Source organism: Callorhinus ursinus, unplaced genomic scaffold, assembly GCF_003265705.2.
Source record: "Callorhinus ursinus isolate GAN/ISIS: 27379988/994484 unplaced genomic scaffold, GSC_fseal_2.0 scaffold7, whole genome shotgun sequence".
NCBI lineage: Eukaryota > Metazoa > Chordata > Mammalia > Carnivora > Otariidae > Callorhinus > Callorhinus ursinus.
This window is the reverse complement of record NW_027397069.1, coordinates 8,736,919-8,750,456: the sequence shown is the minus strand read 5'-3', so window position 1 is coordinate 8,750,456 and position 13,538 is coordinate 8,736,919. Positions and strand designations below refer to the sequence as shown.

The window sequence follows — 13,538 nt, the reverse complement described above, 5'->3', positions numbered from 1 at the left end:
AAATTAGATGAACAAGTAACGTACATTTTGGAAAGCATGATCTTCCTAATTGTAATAGATTTGCTGATAGGCGAAAAGGTTTCGGGAAATGAGTTTTGAGGTTCTGACATCCTACTGATAGTCAAGGTACAAGCTGTCTGTATGTCACTACACTGACCCTGACTTCAAATGATCCATGGGAGGGAGGGCTGGGGGTGTAGGGGAGAGCTCTTTTCTTTCAGTGTTTACTTTGATAATTGGTCTCTGGGTTAAATTACACATTTAGTACAAGTGTTTTAATACTTATTTTCACAAACTGGGCCACACATCAGATCATGTAAATTTTTTTAAATGCAAATTTCAAAGCCCCTGCATAGACCTATTGAGTCTGGCCACATCTCTATTTAAGAAATTCCCCACAGGCATTTATGATATAGCTAGTTTTTTGAATCACTGATCTGTTGTGATTTGTGACATTTCAGGGTGGATTTTTTTTTTTTAATTCTAACATTATATAGTCATACCATTCAAATCACTTGGCTTTCTTTCAAGAGCGCTAACTTATAAAAGCTATAGTTCCTGAAAACCACAACTTTCTGTAATTATGGCTTAAATGGGTTGAAAATGGAAAACATACACATATAAAATTTTGCAGAAAAAAATTCCTAACTGCCATCTATTTCCCATGTTGAAACCTCATGTTGCAACTCTGTCCCAAAGTGAATTTTATGTCTGAGGCATAAAGATCTAAGAGCCCCTCGTGGGAGGGCTACGGCAGCATTCACAGACCATTAGAATCACCTCTTGTGGCCCCCAGCCACTCCAGTAAAGACTTCCAGACTCTCTGAGAACTCCCTGCACATACTATCAATATTTCACTGTTTTCTAACATGAGCATTCATAAGAGAGATTTTCCGTTATTGCTGTCAACAAAAAATTTGTTTAATAAACATAGATTGTTATTTTTCCCATATGTTCAACAACTCATTCAGAGCCATAAATAGAAAACAAGAATGTTACTAACAATGTATAAATAGCGAAATAGCGTGACAGGGCCAATGGCATGGTTCGGTACTAGAAAATTACAGTAACACGTGATTGCAAATATCTGCAGACTGGTCCTAAAAATAAAGAAGGTAAAAGTCATCCAATCACTAAAAAAGCAAGCAACCAACAAAAACCGTTCGGGTACAATTCGGGGTAAAATTTATTCTAAGAAAAATTTTAGCATCTTCAATTGTTGACATTGGTTCTAGAAGAGTGAGGCAAAGTTTCTTGTTCTCTTATATTATTTCCTTTCTGAGAGGCGTTATTTTTAGGCGGGGCTTTTAAAAATAATCATCCCCTCAGCCCCTTAGTATATTTCTTCCTGTCTGTGGACAAGGAGTGTAGTAATAGAGAAGTTTAAATAAGGTACGGAATGCCTTTATCACTGCTGTTCTGATTTTGACCTAGGAAACCAAACTAAATTTTAATGGCCGGTTGAAAAATTGGCTGACTGAAAAGTTCATGCTCTTCCATTCAAGGGAAGGTTAGATCTAAACATGGTTGAGCTGGACCATGAAATAGCAGGTCTCTATGAACATTGCCTACAAACATTGGGTACTTGCATGCTAGTGATGGGCTGCGGGAACATGCTGGTGAGTCTGAGCAAATACAGCCCCAAATAATCGCCGCTTTTTGTGAATGTACAAACTTGATCAACTGGAAAATCAGGCGCTATTCAAGGTTTTTCTTTATTCATTTCCTTTTTGAGATCCACGGAGGAGAAATGAGAGATTTGAGTCAGCATTCCACAGGTTTTACTCCCTTACCAACATACAGTGTTTGGAATGATGAGCAATTATAGTGAGAATGATTATTTTCTTTTCTTGTGAACGCCTTCATAGAAATAAAAGTTTAACCTGTCCACTGTAATTAGGTTTCTATGATGTTCTCCCAAGGTTTTATGTTTGGTTTTAGGAAGAGAGGATCTATATGGATTTCATTTTTATTAAGCAAAACAAAACAGGGAAGTTTAATGAACTTACTTTCTCAGATATTGATTTATGCAACTGACACAAAGAGTCTTATCTATGATGAGTGAGTTTTGCTCAAATGACACTTGCTGGTGATTTTTTTTTAGAGTTTTATTCTAAAGAAATCTTTGTCCTGTGTTGTCTTCCTTTTAACAGCCCACTTTTCCTGTAGGTCCCGCCATAGGGACAAATACGGCGATTAGCTTTGCTCCTTACTTAGCACCTGTAACCCCTGGAGTTGGGTTAGTCCCAACGGAAATTCTACCCACCACACCTGTTATTGTTCCCGGAAGTCCGCCCGTCACTGTCCCGGGCTCAACTGCAACTCAGAAACTTCTCAGGACTGACAAACTGGAGGTACTTCAATTATATCTGTGATTCGAGATGCATTTGTGGTAGAAGGGTACTTCTATGTAAGTGAACGCTTGTAAGATATTCATTCAGTCTTGCAAAACAGCCACGTGCACACACACACACTCATCTAAGCACCATGTATTCGTAATTCTATGGTTTCAATTTAAGGCAGAGTATAAAGGAAATTAGTCTGTAGGAAAAGAATTAGCTTAGTACAAACAAAATTCACCCGTGGGGAATGTGTGTTCAGGGGCAAAATATTTAACAACCAGTAGAACTATGAATCAGTCACTGTGCAGGCCATAGAATGGCTCCAGAAGGCCTCCAGATGCTAGGCATTAACCTCTGATGGATCCTGGAAAGGTCTGAGAATGGGCAAGTCAGAGGCCCAGCAGTCAGGGCAATGGGGGACACTTGGGCACAGGGGTAGGAGTAAGTAGAACTATGACTGTTGACCACTTGGTATGATCATATTTCAATATTTTAAGAACTAATATGGTTATATTGGTATGTTCCCGAATATCAGCCCTGGTTGTATTATTGGTAAATAGGGGAACTGGAAGCTGGGCAAATTTAGTTATCGATTGAGATATTTTCTCTAACTTAAATTCAAGTGTTCTATAAAAGTCAAGAAAACAAGTTCATATATTTATAGAACATAATTCTTAAGTCATGAGTCAAGCCAGTATTTTCTTTAATCAGAGTTAGAGGATTTATCTTAACTACTATATCCTGTGATATTTAATAGAGCATTTTATACAGGTAGGTAAAGATTCTGATAGATTTTTCAATGAGCTCCTTTAATTCCAGTACCCATTAAAGTTGTTAGGTGATGTATGTATGGTTAGGATGTACACTGTGCTTTATGTTGGATGATTGGAGAAAGTTCTTTCAATGTGCATTTGTTTAAATATTTACCCAATAAAAATTTAAAAAAAATATTTACCAGATAAATCTTGAGGGCGGTAAAGTGTGGCTGCCTAATATCAGCTTCAATCTGGAGTTTATGGATCCCAAAATGAAAAAACTATATATAGTTCCTAACACTACTGTTTTGATCTAGCCTGCCCCTGTGAATACAGAACAGACCTTTCATGGTCTGCAAAAGCGTTTGGGGCTCCACCTGCTGGACCGATGGAGCTTTAGTGTTCAGTTGGTGAGTGTGGTTTAGAAAACAAATTAAATCAGCTGACTTGGGAAAAAAATCGTCCTCCCCAACAGGACTAGTTAGACAAAGACATTGAAAAATAATTTACAGTGACTTTAGCAGGGCAGCTTGCAGTTCATTTCAAATCAGGAATGAAGTCGGCCACACAGAGAGACCCTTGGTAAACGCTCGATGGCCGGTATGCACCTGGGACGCAGGCTCAGACCCGAGGATTGCATTTAGAGATGAAGGCTGACTCAGCATTGATGGGAACCCCTGAGAAATTTTTATTTTGTACATTTTATGAACTAAAGATGGAATATTGGCTTATATCCAAAACAGGAGGAGAGAATGAGCAATTTTGTGACTTACCTATTTGTCCTTCAAGCCCTCTTGGCCACTGGTCAGTGAAACTGTATTTTGCAAGCCCCTTTGACTTTCACAGGGCTTGACTGTCACGTCAGTGACCCTTCATGTGACGTCACTGATGGTCGAGATGCCAACCACCACTTCAGTTGTACTGACTTTGGAACTAGAGCCTAAAAGGAAAATAATTTACAATTTTACTATTAATTCTACCCTGCTAATGATATTTTATAAGTATTATGTTCATTTATTACTTATGTCATCTTATTTTAAGAACTAGTCTTCAGAGCAGAATTAAGAATACTCTTAAATTCTAAAGAAAACTCTCTTTACATGGTAAACTTTTGATCCACCAGAATTCTTAGAGGATGGAGCATTCTAGTTACTTGAGACTTCAGGATAACTAAGGATTAAGGACTAAAAAAACAACGGTAACACATCAGCACTTCAAACTCTATTCCTACTTCCCTCCACTTATTTCTCTCCTTTTTTTACCTTTTCTTTCTGTCTGTGCTGTCAAAAATAATAACAGAGTGACCTTAAGTGCAAGTTTCAACATCTTAGATACAGTAGTTCTGACTTAGGATTATAAGTGTAAGTTATCTTTGTAGAGCAGGGGAGACCTAGGGGGAAACAGGAGTATTCAGATTCACCCCACCCACTTCCCATCCTCAGAGGAGGAACAAATCTGTTTCCCCCAATTCTTTCTGGAATTGTTACCGCTATGCCCTGGGGGCTTGGTCTGTGATGCAACTGTCCCTCCATGCAGAAAACCTAGGGCATCCCAGAGTGGTCAGGGCAGGAGAAGATTTGGATATGGATATAGATGTCCAAATTCTATACTACATATACACATATATTGTGTCCTAATTATTACATATAAAGTAGAGACCAAGATAAGCACACTACCCAGAGATAAAGGGAGGCTTTGTTGATTTTCGTGATGTTAGCCCAACTGCAGACTTTTGCCTTATTTTCTCAATACAGAGTCTCACTCCAGAAAAAAGGGCGAAGCAGAACTCAGATTAGTTTGTCAGGGACCCTGGTTGAGTTCTGGACAATCAAATTTTTATCGGAATGTCACAAAAGCCACCATTAAAATAGAGGAAAAAGCATGTATTCCTTTAATAATTTTTTTTTTTTTTTTGGACATAAATGGCTGCGCTGGCGGAGGTGGTCGCCGGCGGCCATCAGGCTTCCTTCTGCATCGTCCGCTCTTGCCCCCTGTGTCCTAGGTATGCAGGGAGTTCCAGCGAGGAAACTGTGCTCGGGGGGAGACCGACTGCCGCTTTGCACACCCCGCAGACAGCACCATGATCGACACAAACGACAACACCGTAACCGTTTGTATGGATTACATAAAGGGGCGTTGCATGAGGGAGAAATGCAAATATTTTCACCCTCCTGCACACTTGCAGGCCAAAATCAAAGCTGCGCAGCACCAAGCCAACCAAGCGGCGGTGGCCGCCCAGGCAGCCGCGGCCGCGGCCACAGTCATGGTAAGTGGGGCGCGCCCGCCGCGCACCTTCCTCCGCCCGCGCCGGGGAGCCGCGGGGCGTCCCGCGGGATCCCGACGCTCCCCCCCGCCGCGCTCCCCCAAGGCGGGAACTAGGGAAGGCTGCCATCCCTGCTGCTCCGCTGCCTAAGTTCTGTTGTTGTTTTCCCCGTTTTGTTTTGGTTTGGTTTCCCCCTCCTTCCCTTCTTCAGCACAATAAGTAAATCCCTCAGGCGCAGGGAACCCCCGGCGAGCCGCCAGCCCCCCCGCCCCTGCGGCCAGCCCGGCCCGACCTCCTCCTCCTCCTCCTCCTCCTCCTCCGGGTGGGCTCCGCGGCCTGGGGCCACCGGTCGGGGGGGGGGGGGCGCCCGCGGCTCCGGCGACGGAAAGGCCGCGGGGCCCCGGGCAGCGGCGCTTCGCAGCGCAGCCCCGGAGCCCAGAGGCCCGCAACAGGTGACCTTCAGGGACGGGCTTTCCCCCCCCCCCCGTTTCCCCCTTTGCCTTCAGAGTTCCTCCCCCTGAATGAAACTGTGTCCTGAAACAGATGAAAATGGAGCTGTACTGACTGGTGCTTTAAAAAAGGGTGGGGGGGTGACCGTAACCCAGCCCGGAGTCCCTGAGTCACTGTAACGTCCCTTAGAGAGCGGCCGCCGCTGCCGCCGCCGCCTCTCCCTCCTCTTCTTCCCATTCTTCTCCTCTACTCCCCCCTTTCCCCCTCTTCCTCCTCCTGCCCCCCCTTCTTCTTCCTCCTCATCCCTGGGGGGTCTGTTACAGCTCCGGAGTCTCAGGCCCCACCCCAGACCTTTGGGATCGGAATTCTAATTTTAAAATATCCTCAGGTGTTTTGTATGCGCATTAACAGTTGACAAGCCCCTGCCTGGAACCCTGGTTCTCAAACTCCGCTATATTTTGGAATTACCTGAAGGGTCTTGAAAGGTTCCAACATCAGCCCCTTCCCCCAGAGTTTTTTTAATTTTATTGGTCTGGGTGTGGCCTGGGCGGTGGCCTTTTGTGAAAACTCCCTGGGATTCCTACTGCAGCAGAGCTTGAGAACCATCGCACTAGGTTGTAGAAATTGCTAATTAATTTGTTTTAAGGTGAGATCGCCAGCCTATCAGAAGCCTGTTATAATATATGATAGACACTGTGCATTCACTCATTCATTCATTCACTGATTCATCCAGAACACATAATGAGAGTGGCCATGCATCAGACACTCGCTGGGGAGCATCCAGAAATTAAGCAGGTTTTCTTGCCCTCGAAGAGCTTAGAGTTGAGTAATTGAGGGCAACAGTGCTCCTCAATGATGATGGAAATGCATGATGGGGTCCCGTGGGGCCTGAAAGACTCAGTGGGCTGTCCTTCCTTAGAAGAGACAGGGCTTCAGAGATGAAAGATACACTTTAAAACACAACCTTCTAACTACAATATAGAGGAATTCTCCCTTTTTTGTTCTAGTAAAAGAGCAGTTTGCAAAACATTGTAACTGGGAACGGAGCAGGGGCAGGTCTTGAACACATAGCAAGTTCTGGGTTCCACGTTCAGTAATGAGAATACAAAGGAGTAAATCGGTTATTTAATGCTGATGAAAAAGGAACTCTTTTAGCGAGCAAGGAAGTCTTTTATACATTTCTCCAAAGTGGAATCTGTCTTAACCATCCTCGTAGTGAACATCTCATCCTATAAGGAGTAAAACTGTTTTCACTGTAATCATTATTTTAGGCCAGCCCCAATGTATCCTAACTGGTACGCTGATTGTTAGGCACAAAGCACACATTTTCCCACTGCACTGACATTATAAATCGTAACTGGGTACCTAGGTTATCCCCAAGGCTAGTCAGGACTCTGGCTGCAAGAGACAAAAACCCAACTGAAGTAGCTTAAATTAAAAAGTTGGACTTCATGTGGTGCCCTCCAAAGGGAGGAGAGGTCACACAGAGACTAGGGGCGCCCAGATCCAGAAACTTGGAAAACCAGTAGATCTCTCTCTCGCTTTTTTCCTCTCTGTTTCCTGCTTCTCTCGCCGTATCAGCTCTATCTTCTAAGACCAGGTTCTCCAATGCAACACTGACCACGAGTCTAGACACCTGTGGGGACACATTCTTATGTCTTTTGACAAGAGAGAAAACAGCGTCTTCTACAGCAGTTCTGGTTAGGGAAAAAAACCCTAAAAAACAGTTAAAGGTCATTCTGGGGGTTGTCCTCATGGTTAGAGTAATAGCATGCCGTGATTGGCTCAGCCTGGGTCACAATAGCCATCTCTGGCCACTGGGGTAGGAGATGAGGTTCTGGGGGTATGAAAAAAATTAGTCCCTATACCTCAAATACCTGTTGATACAACAGACCACTGGTACTAATCGTGACCGGAGAGCTGAGCCCCGAATTTCTCTGAGTCTTGACTGTATCTGTTTGTTTATGAGAAGTACCCGTTCTAACATCCACAATCAATATATCCTTCAATCACTGAAGGAACAGCGCAGCCCGTGTAGGTCAGTGGTGGGTGATGGGGAGAAGAGGAGAAACGGCCATTGGCACAAGCACGTCATTCCTCAACCTGATATTTTAAGCCCAAGCCTGTACCCCTCTGCGTGCCTGCCATGTGCCCTTCCTCGAATTTGCACATCATACTCATCAAGGTGCGTGGAGGTTATTGCAGTGGATGTCAGTATATTTAGTTACCATAGTTCCCGGGATTGTCATACTGTGCCCAAATTTGGAGTTCTGATATTTCAGGGGATCTTGCAACATCGTCAAAGACAACCCAAAGGAATATAGGTTCAGAACAAAAGCCAGCTTCTTTCTGACAATGACATGAAGATTATTGAATCTGTCATGTCTTTTTAGTTGAAGTGAGAGGCTCATTTGAACCAGCCTCAATGCAGTTGGGTAAAGTCAAAGTATTCTTACTCTAGCGGCAAGATTACTCAATACACTGAAAAAAACCTCTTATTTTATTTCCTTATTTAAAAGAACAAATGGGAGTGATGACTGCAGTCAGAAGATGTTAGTATTCCATTCACCTGGGCTCCATATCCCAACACAAAGAATTTCGGTAATGCAGTTTGTATTATTGTCCAGGGATTTCCCTTTCTTTTGATTAATTAGACCCTGAAAACGCACTTAAAGCTTTGATTCCAGAAAAGGAGACATTTATTTCCTTTCGAGCCTGATTCTTTCACAATACGTCTTAGAACGTGAGCATCGTCCTCACCAGATTTTTTTTTTTTAATGCAAAAATAAGCCAGACAGAACTGCTCTTTGGTAATTTTCACACAAAGGGTATCTGATCTTCAAGCAAGCGGTCTGTCTTCACACACTTCAAAATGGGGCTGCAGAGATTCCTGTTTTTTGTAAAAGGAAACAGGACCAGCTGCCCTCAGCTAGAGAAGTTTCAATTGTCCAAGAAAACATGTAAAGGAATTTTGAATTCCACCCTTTTGTCCACATCCCTTTCTTCCGCCTCAAAATGGCAGCTCTGATGATTGTTGTCAGGGTGTCCTGACTTCTCAGATTTGGTCTTTGCCCGGAATGCCCGCCATGGGCCCATGGTTTGCACGCCTTGACTCGCGGTTGGATTGTTCTTTGACCCAGGGAAAGGAAAACCCGCTGGATGTACACAAACCTGCAGGTGGCCCAGAGAGGACAGGGGACCCAAGATGTTGATGAGGCCAGCGAGAATGGATGCCAAGTGACCGACACAGAGTAGAGGCTCAACTAAAGAGAACCTCTTTCTCTGCTTAGGTGCCTAAGGAAGCTCCCAAGACCCACCAGGCTTAGTGATCTCTCGGGTCTAGTCTAAGCCTGAAGACCTTTCAGTGTAGCTAAACATATGCCAAATGTATCTTCTCAATCAGAATATCTGTGCACTACAAAACCATATTGTAATATGATTATTAATCCACACAGATTTTTTTTTAAATACACTCTACACATGTGCTTCAGAGCATGAGGTGTGCAAGATACTGATGGGTATGTTCAACCCTCCAAAACCTTAGCGTTTCCTTGAAAAGACCCAACATATGTGTCTAGGAAAGATAACCCACAGCCTGCAGTGGGAGAAAAGGAGATGCTGTTGCTGTCCAGCTCAGTTGAGAGCTTTGTCTCTTCACATTCCTGGATTATTCTGATTTCTATGGACATTAAGTTTCATCAATCAAAGATCAGAAAAAAAGAATATTAACCTTCCAGGTGATTATCCCAGGGAGAAATATTTAATATTTCTTTTCCTACTCGGAGACTTCATTAAATGATGCTTTGTTAAATCGAAATTTTGTTCGTAACTACCAGCCTTCGGAGACATAGTCACTCTTCTAGTTAGCACAGCAGACAAAAATCAACCCAACAGTAGATTTGCTCTGGAACTCCCAAGGGCTGGAAAAGTGAAGAGAACGGAGTTCCAGAAGGTTGAGGCCAAATGATTCCGGGTTGGTGTTCTCAGTGCACTCTGGGAGAACAGGCTACGCAGCCTTATGTAGTTAGCACAGATTCACTTAAGCTTAAAGAAATGCATTATTTAGCAATCTAGAAACTCTACAGCAACCAAAGATTTTAAATGAACATGGAGTCATGGGAGTTGCACAATGGGGAACTTACATCTGCAGAAAGACTCTCCAGTACAAAGAAGCTTTCTTACTGTGGGGCTCTCTGGGTTTTAAAAATGTTGCAGTCCTACTCTCGGGACATTGATTTCATATTATATGATGGCCTCTCTCAAGACTGCCCTACAAAACATTTCTCTGTTGGCTGTTCTAAATCTCTTCTCTGCCTTCAATCCTTTCTCCCTCTTTATTTCTACCTACTCCACCTTCTTTACCTTACCTCCTGTCTTCTCTATACTTTTGATCCTGAATCATTAGATGATGACGAAAAGCCCTTGATTTGCAAAGGAAAATGTCATTAATTGTTCCCCACTTTGAGAGTTTAGTACTGTCCCATCTTATTTCAAATGCCGTAGTTCCAACTCAGAACTTTAGAATACCACATTTTGTGTTGATTGCACAAACCTTAGGGATTTACCTATTGTGCTACACATAGAAAGGGGGTATTTCATTTTTTATTTGCATTGGAGCTATTCCTTTGATTTTTTTTTCACAGAATTCCATCATAGAATTTTCCCATCTTTTACAGCAATTATCAAGGAATAGGAAAATTTTTTCATTGTGGTGAAGATTCAACCAATCTTTATTATTTCAGCTGTTTAAATGAGACTATCTGCCCCAAAGTATGGTTATAAGTTAAAAATATTATTTTACGTCTAATATTTCAAGCAGTCTTTTGCTATTTTTTTTTAGCTGTTTGCTATTTTTAGCTGTTGTTCTGAGAGTTCCACTTCTCATTAATTGGGTTGGTCACTGATTATAACTAAAAGTACACACAGAATTATTAAGTATAAATGATTCTGATAGCTGAGAACACGAAATACCTGTTTTCCAAGGGTATTTTCTTAGCGTAATCCGGTAAGTTGACTGAGATAAATTGGATTATAATTTCAAATGTAGTGGAAAACAGAACGGATGATAAGTTAGTCGGTAGAAGCAGTACAATGGATCGAGAGTGGGAAATTTGAGAAACTTACTATTCATAGTCAAAACTTGTTAAGATTGGAACCTGCTCCCGCATTGCCAGATTCACGCTAACAGACTGAAGAGAAGAATTGAGACAATTATCCACACGATTCAGACAAAAAAATTAAGATCCAAACCCAAACAGTTTTGCCTCAATAATCTTGTGTTTGAATATTTTTTTGCCTGAATTTCTTGTCTCAGTTTGCCACTTCATTTTGTTAGGCTAGATCTTTATTAAAAATGACTTTTATGAAAGTTGAAGAGAATCTCATTTTTTTTTTGACTCGGATCTTATACTTAGCGCATTTGTTATTTTACATTTGAAAACTAACTTATCAGAAGTTCTTCAGTCCTATGGCCCTTGAAAATTTTGCATTTTTTTCTGAAGCAATATAAAAAATGCTTATGGTGTGTATGCAAGCTGCTGTTTTAATTAACTTTCCTGAATTTCAAACATCTATATTTTACTCTCTTATATGCTTTTAACTAAGGTATAGTAGATGCATTTTTGCTTCGATACTAATTTAAGGTGTAATATTCATTTCTTTAGAGAACATTTTTGTTGTTGTGCATGCCTAGTGTTTTGTACGTTGTATATTGCATTCAGAATATTTTTTTCCTTCTCACCTATCCACAATGCAATGCCGTTCCCATGATGCACCTCTGCTTGCTGTTTACCTGTATGTTAATTCGCTTGAATCCCATTGGCCCACTGCCATCATGTGCTCGCTGCCTGTTATTAAAAGACTCAGTCGACTGCCAAAGCAATGAAGCGACCTCTCGAAGCATCTGTAGACCTGGTACTTTGACCTTTCACCTTTCGCTTTGCATGTAGCTTTTCAGAGAACCATCTGAGATTTGTATTACTTGTAAAATCGGTTGCAAACAATCATTATTATTAATTAATGGAGAAAATTCAATAAGGTGTTTAGCCATCTCATTGTCATATGTAATATGTGAAATAAATTAATCCTAACAGATTTTAATACCTTTTCCAAAAGAGTGAAGCAAATTTAAATTACTTGCCTCGGAAAATGCTCCTTATAATTCTTATTAACCTTTAAAATCCAAGCAATTGCCGTTTAGTTAACGAAGAGAATAGGTATTAATAATAACACACGTGCTTCTTTCCCCCCTTAGAATAGTTTAACTCATTTTAAAAGCTGAAGCCATTTTTTTTCTTTACTTTTTTTTTTTTTTTTTTTTTTGGTGTTGCTTGATAGTTTTTCTTTTCCTTAGTTGAGATGCTACCGTTCTGGGTTACAGAAATCATGCTTTCGCTCTCAATAACAAATTCTCACTCATTCGACATTGCCGCTGTTTAAATTAAGGTGCATGGCAGAGGCATCTCCTTAGCTGTCATTTTGAAAAAGAATGTTGTAGTTGATGATCTCTGTGGACCCTGGAGGTGTGGTGACTTTGAGTTATACACGTCCTATCCAATTCTTTACTTACAGGCCTTTCCCCCTGGTGCTCTCCATCCTTTACCAAAGAGACAAGCCCTTGAAAAAAGCAACGGTGCCAACACGGTCTTCAGTCCCAGCGTCTTGCACTACCAGCAGGCTCTCACCAGTGCGCAGCTGCAGCAGCATGCGGCCTTTATCCCAACAGGTGCGTGCCCTGGCGGTTCCGAGTCCTTTGTCCGCGTGCCCTTCGGTCATGTGCTTTCTTCGCATTTCCTCTAAGCTGTTCGGTGGCATCTAGTTTGCTTGTAAAGGTGTAGTCAGTAGAGCCTGAGACTCATCCTTGGCCCAGCTATCGAGCGGTATCTCCTCTGCCTGGAACGATAGCTAGAGGCTGCTAGGATTCTAAAGCCAAATATTCTGTAGAGTCGAGGGACAGGCTGAACCCGTGAGAAGCAGAGAGCGGTGAGGCCTTTCGGTTTCTTGTGCTTACACCCGCTGTGTAAAATTGTTCATGTCAACGAGACCTTTTATGTGTGACAATTGAAATTTGTCTTTAACCCTGAATGACCTAAAAATAGCAATTCCAGTAAGTACTAACCTTTTTTTTTTCTATTCCTATTCAGAGCACTAAAAAAAAAAAAAAAAAAAAAAAAAAAAGGCTATTCAAATTAAAGCAGTCCTCTACTCATATTTTACATTCATTCTCTTCTCTTTCGCCATCCTTCTCAACTTCACCAAGTGCACAAATAGAGCTCTTACCCTCGGTTTCTAAGCCAATGCCTGATAATAGTAGCTGCGAAGGTCCATTAACTGTACCATTCCACTAAGAGATGAATTCTGTTAATCACAGAATCCTGAAGCTTAGAGGATTCTTCGTGATCTCCTCATGCAGGCGATTGTTTTACAGATGACAAAACTGAGGCCCCCTAAATGGGAGGTGACTTCCCAAGGTGGCACAGAGAGCCGGCCCCTAGTGTCCCTGTGACCAGTCCAAAGTCCCATGACATGACACCACCCAGCTTCCACACGTGGAGTCACAGAGTTCTCCCGTAGAGCTTGGCAGACATAAAACATCAGATAGAAGTGAAGAAACAAAAGCGTAATGCATGGCAACCCTCCCCCATTTTTTACCCACTTCCCTGACCACAGACCTATGTACACCATGTACGCACACAGAGTCACCCTAAATGGATCATGGTTTTGACTTCC

General features: G+C 42.0%; 1 protein-coding gene across 8 annotated transcripts in view; it reads left to right on the top strand.

Moving 5' to 3' along the window:
• MBNL2 (muscleblind like splicing regulator 2) overlaps positions 1–13,538 on the top strand; it is a 155,802-nt gene that overhangs the window by 108,631 nt on the left and 33,633 nt on the right. For 5 of the 8 annotated variants that reach the window (XM_073894380.1, XM_073894381.1, XM_073894383.1 and 2 more), the window contains 4 exons: positions 2,154–2,354; positions 5,100–5,363; positions 11,670–11,723; positions 12,381–12,534. In XM_073894380.1, the coding sequence (XP_073750481.1) occupies positions 2,154–2,354; positions 5,100–5,363; positions 11,670–11,723; positions 12,381–12,534 (673 nt within the window). The remainder of the gene's footprint in view (positions 1–2,153; positions 2,355–5,099; positions 5,364–11,669; positions 11,724–12,380; positions 12,535–13,538) is intronic. The other 3 variants (XM_073894384.1, XM_025874766.2, XM_025874769.2) reach the window with 1 other exon arrangement.